The sequence below is a fragment of the Mesoplodon bidens genome (genome assembly GCF_964165515.1).
Source record: "Mesoplodon bidens genome assembly, chromosome: 5".
Taxonomy (NCBI): Eukaryota; Metazoa; Chordata; class Mammalia; order Artiodactyla; family Ziphiidae; genus Mesoplodon; species Mesoplodon bidens.
Window position 1 is genome coordinate 105,860,722 of NC_138161.1, and position 11,702 is coordinate 105,872,423.

An 11,702-nucleotide genomic window follows, 5' to 3' on the forward strand; every position below is an offset into this window, starting at 1 on the left:
GGAAGTGACTTCACTATGAAGGTATAGATAGATGCTACTTTGGGGGATAGTAAAGAAGGTGTGATTGACATGGGACATGTGAAAGGCTTTCAAGGGTGACTGGTAATGTTCTATTCCTGGACCTGAGTGGTGCTTTTAAAAGTATTTGCTTTATACTAATTCATTAACTCACACATATGTTTTGAGTGTTTTTCATATATGCTTCATTCTATAGTAAAATGATTAAGAGGAAGGGAGATGATAGGAAAGGAAGGGGAGGTAGAGGAGACTGATTTAAGATATATAACAACCAATTGCAATATATGGACATTAAGTGGATCATGTTTTATTGAAACAAACTATAAAACATGTTATGAGAAAGTCAGGGAAATATGAACACAGACAGAATATTGATGATATCTAAGTTATTATTACTTTTTAAATTATGATAATGGTAATGTAGTTATGTTTTCAGGAGGGGTCTTGTCATTTAGAAGTACACACAGAAATATTTACAAATTAAATTGTATAAAGTCTGTGATTTGCTTTGAAATAATATTGGGTTGCAGTGAGTGGGTATAGGTGAAATAAGACATAGCCTGAACTGGTACTTTTGACTCTAGATATGGGTACAGGGATCATTGTTTATTCTATGATTGTACTTTTCCATAGTAAAAAGGATTAAAAGAATTATATTAACAATTTGACATCAATAAGTGTAATATGTCTTCTGGTTAAAAAAATATGTTCATCTATTTATCTGCAACAAGGTCTCTCGTTTCTAATGAGGTCCTATCCACTTTTTCTATATTTTGAATGCTTTATGGTCTGAAAAAATAATTTTACTTTTATACATATTCTATTATTTTTCTCCTCTTTTTCCTCATGTATTCCCTCTGCCTGGAACATCCTCTTTTTCTTCTTTAGGACAAATCAAATTCTACACCTTTGTAAAATGTTCCCTGTACTCTCCAGCTGAAATAAATTTTCCCTCATATACCCTCAATTAGCTATTTATTTGTAACTGTTTCAATGTCACTTTTTACTTCCTTTATTGTTTTATAACCATTTATTCATGCATATATTCAACACATACTTGTTGAAGATCAACTGTATTCAATGCAATATATCTGGGGTCTGGGGAGTACACGGTAATGAATGTGATATATGCCCTCCCCAACATAGTCCCAAAGGATCTCAGTTTAATTCAAACAAATTTATAAATAAGAATTCCTGTTCTTATCAAAAAGAATTCTAAGTTCTACAAGAGTGTCAAAGAGAATGTATTATTGGTTTTAAGAAGAGGGACAGATTTACGTACAGGTATTCTATGAGATTGACTATATCTTGAGGGTAAAGTTATGCCATATCCATCTCTGTATCTCCAATGATTCCCAGACTACTGGTTTTCCTGATTGGGCTGATGTCAGTGCTATTAACCAAGGTATGAAATAGCAGAGGAGGAACAGGTTTGGGGATCAAATAATGAATTTAGATAATGTCATATTGAGTTAGATTTATCTGTGTGACATCTAGGTGGCAGTGACCAATAAGTAGTGGCTACATGTGTATCAGTCTGGAGCTTATTAAAAAAAATCAAAGCTGGAGACAGAGAATTGGATACATCTATGTGATAGTTGAAGCCCTTAAGAAGACAAAATAAAGTGAGAAGAGAAAAGGGCTAAGATAAAAATCTGGAGAGAATGTTTATGGGGTGAATGAAAGCACAAAGCCTGGAAAGAAGACCAAGAAAAAAAAGTCATGGTGGTAAAATCATCACCATGGCAGATAACCAACAATGTGCAGATGACTGAAGAGGGTAACCAGTAACCAGCCATCCTTTCTATTCTCTGATTATGAAAAGGTTGCTATGGATGTGTGTTATACTGCTTTTTACTTCTTTACGTTTTGGTAATTGACACCTTTACTCCTAAGAGTGCTTCCATGTTGGGAACAAAATAAGGGTTCTTGGTAGCTGCATTTTCCTATCACTGTGTAGCAATGCTGCTATTGTTTTTTGCTTTCCACCTTCTACAGTCACTCCCTGCATCCACCAAGGTATTTGACCCTCCTACAGTAGTCCTCTTTCAGTTGTTATCAGCTGAATTCCCTATCTTGACATTGTAGAAATGGTCTCTTTTAGTAATACAAATAACTCTATGGAGTTAAAAGACACATTAATCAGTTCCAGCAAATTTGCTTCCCTGTTAGCGGAAGGATGAAAACTGATGAATTGAAAGAAGGAAAAGGAAACTAACATTTCTTGCATCTTACTAGTACAATATATTGTGCTACGTACTTTAAATGTTATCACATGTAACACTCATCACAATCCTTCAAGGTAGATATCATCCTTGTATAGATTAGGAAACAGATGTTTGGAGACATAAACAATAAAAGTTAACATTTATTGAGCACAGTAATTCTTCTAAATGCTTTAATAATGTCACTCATTATCGATATCTCAACGTGAGGTGGACTCTTGTTTTCTCCGTTTTTTAGTCAAGGAAACTGAGGTGTAGAGTGGTTGAGTGATTTGTCCAAGATTCAGCACTATGCAATCTGTATCAAGAGCCCAGACTTTTACATTATCTTATATAATTTGCTCAAAATAATCCAGCTAATAATAGGAGAATCTGGAATTTCAGGCCAGTTCTGTGTGGTTCCAAGACATATGCTCTCCAGAAATGGCACAGGGAGGGTGGCCTAGTCTTTACTTCTGGGGGGTAGGGCACTTTGAAGGGCAGAGCAATCTTTGAACACAGATTGGGTTGTAGGCTGGACTGTGGAACATAAGGAAACCTGTGAAAAGAGAGCCCTGGAAAATCATAAGGCGCTCAGAAAAGCTGAGATTGGAGGGAACAGAAAATCTAAAATCTGTATTTTAGAATCTTAGGTTAATGGGGCAGGATTGAACTTTCTTCCTCTGCATGTCTTCTCTTCTCTCATCCTGTCTTCTGCACGGCATCGTTTTCTTCATTCAGGGCCCAGAATTCACAGTTCTCTAGTTCAACAATCCTGTGAGTCAAATTGATGTTCAGTAAATGTTTGTTGAGTAAGCCAGGATTTGTAACCAGCCTAGAAAGCAAAACATGGTTTGTAAGTGATTTACTGAATTTCAAATAGCCAGCTTCTAAAAGAACTTCTGGAACACAACATGTATATAAATTGGAGGCTGCCTGTTTATTCACATGGTCTTCCAAATATATAGTAGTAATGACACAGGTAAGCATGATCTTGTTGTTTTTTTTACTATTATTATGAAATGTATTCAAAGAACTGAGCTTTAAAATATGGCAAGCCATCTTAACATTCATATTACTGGATTATTTCTCTTTCTCATTGTTATAATTAGGTATTTGAATTATTTTTCCTAAAGACACTTATAAAAACAAAGTCAGTTTTCCCCTTCTTACTAAGGATCAGAAGGACCACTTTATTGGGTGCTTTGGATGTTACATTTATAGCAGCTGCTGAAATGCTCTCAATTGCTATTTAGCAGAGTAGATATCATTCTGGATATCAGTTTTCAAAAAGCTGGTTGTCCTTGTCCTCAGTGTGATCATTAAAATTGGTATTTTACATCCACCTTTAATTTTCAGTGTGAAATTAAGCAGAATTGTACAGGTATTGTTTATAAATCTCTCAGAAAATAGGAAAATCTTTGCTTTCTCTGACAAGGTGCCATCAGGAAAGCACATTTCTAAAACAGTGCCAGGCTTGGCCTTCTTGTTGTCATAGCACATATGGTTGGGAAGTTAGTCCAAGGTCTATCTAATAGACTTTATTTTTAAAGTGCTTGTTTCAATTTGATCTGACAGCTTAGTTTGGTTCTTTATCTCCTCCCTTTTCCTAAAGTCCCTATATAGTGATTTTTAACCTTTGGTATGAAGGAAGTGCGTATCATATTTTCTTTCCAAACTATACATATTTATAAATTTATTTATTTATTTATTTTATTTAGTTTTGGCTGTGTTGGGTCTTCATTTCTGTGCGACGGCTTTCTCTAGTTCCGGCAAGCGGGGGCCACTCTTCATCGCGGTGCGCAGGCCTCTCACTGTCGCGGCCTCTCTTGTTGCGGAGCACAGGCTCCAGACGCACAGGCTCAGTAGTTGTGGCTCACGGGCCCAGTCGCTCTGCGGTATGTGGGACCTTCCCAGACCAGGGCTTGAACCCGTGTCCCCTGCATTGGCAGGCAGACTCTCAACCACTGTGCCACCAGGGAAGCCCTATACATATTTAATTTAATATACATATTTAATTCCATATTTTCTTTCCAAACTATACATATTTAATTATGTATATATGCATATATACACATAGCATTCTACATATAATTTCAGAGCTTCTGGGGACCTAAGATTCATCTTTTAAACTTAAACTCAGTTCAGACATCTGTGAAGCCTTGAGGTTCAGTTAGGCTGAGTGAATCACCCACTCTACATTTTGACAGCACTTAATTTATATCTCATTTTTGTTACTATAATGATTGCATAGCATCTTTGTTACTATAATGATTGCATTTCTCTCTTCTGTACTAAGTAATGACTTCTCTCCTTTGCTTTCCCTTGACTATCAAGTGCATATCACAAAACTGAGCCAATATACTTTGTATTTAGGAATTGATTAAATAATTGAATGAATTAGACTGGAGTAGAAAATTCCATGGAAATAAGGGCCATTTCTGTTTTTACTGGCTACTTACTGTATGCCCAGCTCCTAACACTGCCTGACACATAGGGGAGATTTCATAAGTATCTATCGCATAGACACAGTTCTGCTGTGTCTATGCATGACATAGTTCTGCTCATGGAAAGTGACTGATGTATAAAACTCTTATGAGTCTTTGTGAACAAGTGTGGTATATTTTACAACAACTTAATCTTGGAAGCAAAAATGTCAATAGATATTTCTAACTGTTTTAACCTCATAACTCAGTTTAACTCTTTGTATCCTTACTTCCACTTTCCCCACCCATCCTATAACTCACCCATCCCATGTCTTATAAGTCTATATACTCACCCTCTTATTATCATTTGCATACCACATGAGCTTGCAGCTCCATGTCTATGTATTTGCTTCTCTGGTTCAGTTCATATTTTTGATCATGCAACACCAATGTATTGAGCATTTACCATGTGTCCAGTATTGGGCAAGTAGCTGGCTATGCAGATACAGTACTCATCCACCTGCCCGACCACTTTACCCCTTAGAAGTAAATTTTCTGGAGAAAGAGATAAGTGAAAAGAGATCATTATGATAAAGTTAGTTAAGTACTAACATGGAGGGCAAAATGCTATAAGAGTGAAGGGAAGTTGTTTACACTTTTTCCTGTCTCTGGAACGTCTTTCTCCATGTCTGCCCTCCTCCTGAATAACTGTTAATAATCTACACATCCTTTAAGATCCAGTTCAGGTCTTCTTTCTCCATGATGAGTTTCTAAATGTTTTCTGTTTGGTCTTCTTCCTCCACTTCCCCACCCCAGTATGCCTTTCACAGCATTTGTTGCAATCCTCCACTAGACTGCTTATTTACAGGTTAAGAACTGTGTCTTTTCCATCCTTGTGCCTTAACACAGTTCTTTAAAAGTTGTAGGTTTACTGAATGGACATATTTATTCTTATTTAGTCATGCCATCCCCTCACCCACACCCCGTACCTCACCACATGATTTATTTCCTCTCAAGGATCTCAAAATCATTTCTTATGCTGTCCTTTACCTATATACTGCGGTAAGTTGCCATGGCTACCATTATGTGGTTGAAAAGTTGCTCTCCTATTTAACTTCTCTCTTTTAAATTCAGAATGAGGAACTGATGGCTCAACTAAATGAATGACTTGTCTTCTGGTCAGACAAGTGTTTGCTTCATAGTGGAATCCACTTACTGTTAACCCATTTCTTATATTTGGAAACATGTTTTTATTATTCTTTGGGTATTGAGAGCTTTGTTCATATCTTTTTTTTTCCCCCTGGATTCCAAATAAATGATTTTGAAATCATCAAAAAGTTTGCAGGATTTATTTTCAGGAATAGTTTATTATGTTTAAAAATGCCCTTTGTTTCTTAGGCCCATGAAGGGCCTAGAGAAGCAGCTGCTTATAAGACGTAGAGAGAGCTTATCAGATACTACAGACTAAAGTTAATGGGTATTTATAGTTCAACAATGCCCTGAAGCTACCCTTACCACATACATAAACACTTATAATGTAAAATATTTTCTTCATTTCCTTTTCTAACATAAGTCTAATAGCTTTTAATTATTTTTCTTTTTCCTCTTTTATTTCTTTTTTTTTTTTTTTAGTTAATTTAATTTTTCATGGTCAGATTTTTCTGAATAGTAGATTAGACCCCAAAGTTTTCCATTACTTTTTATGGAATATTCCTCAATTTGAAATAATTTTCTAGACAAATCAGCTCCAAGAAAAACCTGTCCTCAGCCTACATTTTTATCCTACCTTATGGAAAGAAGAGAAAATCCCAGAGAACCTGACTTACAACACTGACACATAGGTCCAATGATAGTCTTAGGCACATCCAGCCCAAATTTCAAGTTCATCCTCAAGAGTCTGGAATAAGGTGAAAAGAAAGGGGGAGCTGGCAAGAGATCAACACACACCTGTTTTATAACACTTTCCTTGCTATTTAGATGTGTCAGATTCCATTTTTCTGTTAATGATAAGTCCATGAGGGTGGATTCTTTGTTCTATTCAGTGCTGTACTCTCAGAACCTCAAAAAGTGCCTGGCATGTGGTTTATTGATTAATACTCAAGGGTGAATGAATGAATGAATGAATGAGAAGACTTTGAGTCAGAAGCATTTCTTTATATTTGTAGCACATACTATGACTCCTAAAACGATGTGTTTGAAATAGTTTTTACATAAATGATATTTGGTGAGTAAAAAAAAAATTTTTTTAACATTTTATTAAGAAGTACTGTTGGCAAGTTTAGTATTAATAGCTAACTTCTCATACTGAAAAGTATGCTTTTCCAGTTTACCACTAATTGTAAGAATCAGCCTCATATAAGAGTCACACCACACTATTAACACTGAGGCTGGCCCCAGATAGGTCAGGACCACAGTGTAGTGTGAGACAGTGTCAGGTGGGATTAAGAGCAAGGACTACAAAACACGTAGATCTAGGTTTAAATTCCAGCTCTGACACTGCTTGGCTCTATGATAATGGCAATCGCTTAACCTTTATAGTCCTTTGTATTTTTATCTATAAAATGGGCAGAAGAGCATTCCAAATTTGCTAAGTTTGGAATAAGGATTGGATGTGATAATGGAGTATACCTAAGCACAGGTCTCAGGATAATTTTTTCAGCCTCAAGTAATGGATGAAAATTGATGTTCATTCTTGGTTAAGAAGCTAGTAAAAGACCTTTACTCAGCTGTGTAAAAAACTGAGTTTTAGCTCTGCACTGTGTTACCTAGAATATCTCTTTATCTATCTCATTTTTTTCCACCTGAAAACTAGGGCATATTTAGTCTGATCTGTCTACTTCACAAGGACTTAAGAACAGCTAAGCTAACACATGAAAGAGGCAAATAGCTTTGAACTGTTTAAATGAAAGATGCCAGAAAAATCAAATAGAGTTCTATAGATAGTCTAAACTCAATTTAAACCAAATCTGACATAAATTTATTATAAGAGTACAGGGCTTTATGGCCTTATACTTTGTAATAACCTTAGAGTATTAAAATATTGTGCTGATGTGACAATTTTCTAGTGTCACTCCTTATCAAAACAGGATAAATTGTATTCAGAAAAATAACTGGGTATATGTCATTGTCCTCTTCATGATCATCTCCATGAATCAAAAGTTTAGCACTATTTCTAAACGATGTTATTTCCTGTGACAAAGAATTACAAAATGTGCCACTTAGTGTAACTGTCATATTTCAAAACACATGCTCCAGGAATTGAAGTAAGAAAACCTCGAGGATAGAAGAATTAAAGTTAAATATGTGAACACGGGAAATTGAAAGTACAACCTGGTAATAGACTCCCAGATTATTAAAGATCAAGAGGACCCAATTCTTTTTGTCACAGATGAAGTATTGATTTTTAAAAGACAAACACAAGTTTTTCTAAAAGTAAATGTTCAATGTATATTTTTGTCAAATATGATGTATTGATTTTTTTCTTGAAAAGAAAAAAAGTAAAATGATATAGTCAATTAGTGGGGCTGCGAGATCCAAAACAGGATTCTAGTTATGTTGAATGAGATATTTAAAACTCAAAATTTAAAAAAAAACATAGTTATATGAAAATATGAGTTGGAGCACAAATAAACTCTTAACTCTTGGTAAGACTCATAAAATATATTTTATTTTTAAATTCTGGAGTCTGTACTATTCAACTAAAAAAAAATGGGATAAGTAGAAGAAAAACAAAGAAGTTTGGAAATAACTGATACGGTGATTCACAGAATGATCAAGAATGCCAAAACCAGACATCTAAAACAGTGCCTAGTTTGTCAGCATGACTGTATTTCTGAATTAACATAATCAGTGAAAAAATATAGAAAAATGAAAAAAATTGTTCTTTAAGTAGCAGGGTATACATTTACTTAATTTGCCTTAATCATTTTTTGAAACTTCAAACTTGCTTTACTATTAACGTGGAATTCCCAGAATTTGAATACTAGATCTTGAGACAGGAAGCTTGTGCTTTTGAATTCATATTTCAGTTAAGAATGTTAACTTTCCTCTTGCAGAAATGATAATAAAAATTACTGCATTCATTCTTTGCAGAAACATCATCAAATACATGAGCAAAATAGTTTTGTGAAAAGTATAGTTTTGTTTTGTAAAAAGTATAGCCAGCATAGATATTTCTACGTTCTGTGCAAAGTTAGATGTGTATGCATATACTTGTTTGTATGCTTTCTATGCATGTATCTAAATAGTAAACATCTTTTCCTTTACTTCTTCTTAGGGCTGTTATAAAATACACAACTTTAACAATGTAATACCCGAAGGCATGAACTTGAGTTTTATCATAGCCATGGTTTCAAATAATGGAGATTACACATGTGTTGTTACGTATCCAGAAAATGGACGTACCTTCCATCTCACAAGGACTCAGACTGTAAAGGTGGTAGGTAAGCATGATTTGTATTAAGTGTGCACAACAAAATGCAATAATTTTGTTTAGGCTCTTAAGAGTTTATTACAAACAAGTGTGTAAATTCTGAAAGAAAAGAGGGTTATCTTTTATCTTCACTGCACTATTCCCAAGGCCTCAGCAATTCCACATAGATAGTAGGCATTTAACAACTATTGTTCTACTGAATGAATATGTGGATGAATGAAGTAAAGGCAGCTTGGAGAGTGAAAAGAGTGCCGGACATATCTGTGTTCAAATTATACCATTGCCATTTATTAGCACTATGACTTGCCTGTACTCTAGGACTACAACAACCTAACATTTAGTATAGTTCAGAATATTAGAAATAACATACATATTATGCTGATGCAGTTCCAGGCAAGCAGTAGAAACTCAATGAATATTAGTTAATACTGTTGTCAAAAAACGCATTTTACTTGAATTAAGTAAAATATGTCTTTTATGTACTGGAACTTCTATAGCGATTGCTGAAGCTATTTGCTGGAAGTGCTCAACCATTGCTTTCTTTGGGGGTGAGAAACTAGAGAAGTGGAAAGGACAGTGTCTAGGCAGAGTCAACAGACTCCCATCAGACCTAGAAATCAAGAGAACCAGTGTCAGGATAGGTGGCATTTAGCAGAGAGCCCTAAATACTACTGCACCCACTGTGCGGGGCTTCCTGGTGGTGCAGTGGTTGAGAGCCCGCCTGCCAATACAGGGGACGTGGGTTTGAGCCCTGGTCCGGGAAGATCCCACATGCTGCAGAGCATCTGGGCCCATGCGCCACAGCTGCTGAGCCTGCACTCTGGAGCCCACAAGCCACAACTACTGAGCCCGCGTGCCTAAAGCCCGTGCTCCGCAACAAGAGAAGCAACTGCAGCGAGAAGCCTGCACACCACAACGAAAAGTAGCCCCCACTCACTGCAACTAGAGAAAGCCCACGAGCAGCAATGAGGACCCAGTGCAGCCAAAAGTAAATAAATAAAAATAAATAAATTTATAAAAAAGAAAAAAAAAGAGCATATCAGAGTGAGAGTTTTTCATACCCCATCTTTTAATAGATGGAAACATTGAGTCCCAACAATGGAAACTAACCTGCTTAGAGAAGCTCCCTGAGTTAGTGGAAGAAGTAATTCTAAATCCCAGGCTTCTGACTCTGTGTTTAGGGCTTTTTCTACTAGTCTGACACCAAGTTCAGCACAATTTTTTTAAAGGGCTTTAACATAGTGCAAATAAAATTCACATCAAACAACTTTGTAATCACTTCTCTTTCTCTGCTTACCTTTGGAATAATGCTGAATTGGGGACGGATTCAGAAGAAAAATCAGACTAAATTTAGAACCTAACATGAATGGACATTGAAAGTCACATGAATAATCTAACCATATATTCCTCTTGGTAATTGTTTCCAATGTATATATACTACAATGTATTCATTTTTGGAGAGTTGGGAATAGGCATACATGTTCACTTTGACTTATAGAAATAGAAGTTGACAAACACATATGTGAGGAGTGTGTTTCTTATCCAACTCCCAAGTTTGTTTTTTAAAACTAAAGTATTGAGTACTTATTATATACCAGTAGGATGCTTTAATATGCATTACTTAATTTAATCCACATAATGAACCTGTGAGGTAAATTTAATTACTCTCATCTTAGAGTTGACTAAATTAGATTTTCAAAGTTTAAGTAAAAAAAAAAAAATTTGTATGGTTTGTATATGGTCAATTCAAGGTTAGAACCCTGGTCATTAAATCTTTGAAACTTCTACACTTAAATACTACACTATTAAACCCTTTCAGGGCATCTTTCTTTCAGTTTAGGAATATATAATGTTATAAAAAGCAGCAATCCTATGAATGAACATTCAACTGATAACTAGATAACAGGTAGACTTATGTACTGACCTCACAATTGTGATTTTGAATTTTCCATTTGCTTGTTCATTAATTAATACTTACTTATTTAACCATTTCCCAAACACTCTGGCATGTTGAAGAGAAATATATAGAAAATAAACAATTGAGAAAGACTTGAAATCAATTAATTATTAAGTAGTATGAGAAAGAAGTTTATCTTTTATAGGCTTTGGGAAGCAAAAACACTGGATAAACATTCTATCCAAAACATGAAGGATCCTCAGTATATATGTTTTTCCTTTGTTTGCCTCTTTTAAATGAAAGAAGTGTTGTAATTGACTATCCATTGACTGTGGGCCCTCTCAAGAATTGGCAAACTATGCCAGGAAGTTGGGCAGTGCTTTACTGAAGAGCAGAATTTTGAAATGGGTTATGTGGAATAAAGGCTACGTGATTTGACATCATATCCCTTTGTCCCTTCCTCTCTATCACAGGCTCTCCAACTGATGCATTGCCTCCCCAGTTCTATTCACCCACTGATCTTGTGGTCTACGAGAAAGAACCGGGTAATTATAGCTGTGCCTCGGAATATCAGTTAGATTCTCTTAATTACAAGGAATAAAATGTCACTTAAGTTAACGCAAGAGAGTAGAGGGGACATGTTTCTTTCTTGTAAAGAAACACATGAATTGAAACTAAAGTGCTCTCAGAAACCTAGTCAGCTTTGGGTATTAGCTGCTTCATTG

At 35.5% G+C, this 11,702-nt stretch overlaps 1 protein-coding gene across 2 annotated transcripts in view; it reads left to right on the top strand.

Moving 5' to 3' along the window:
- Positions 1 to 11,702, top strand: part of IL1RAP (interleukin 1 receptor accessory protein) — a gene marked incomplete at its 3' end in the record, with an annotated part of 125,077 nt that overhangs the window by 84,449 nt on the left and 28,926 nt on the right. For both annotated transcript variants that reach the window (XM_081234399.1, XM_081234400.1), the window contains exons 5-6: positions 8,925 to 9,090; positions 11,451 to 11,522. In XM_081234399.1, coding sequence (XP_081090525.1) covers positions 8,925 to 9,090; positions 11,451 to 11,522 — 238 coding nt within the window. The remainder of the gene's footprint in view (positions 1 to 8,924; positions 9,091 to 11,450; positions 11,523 to 11,702) is intronic.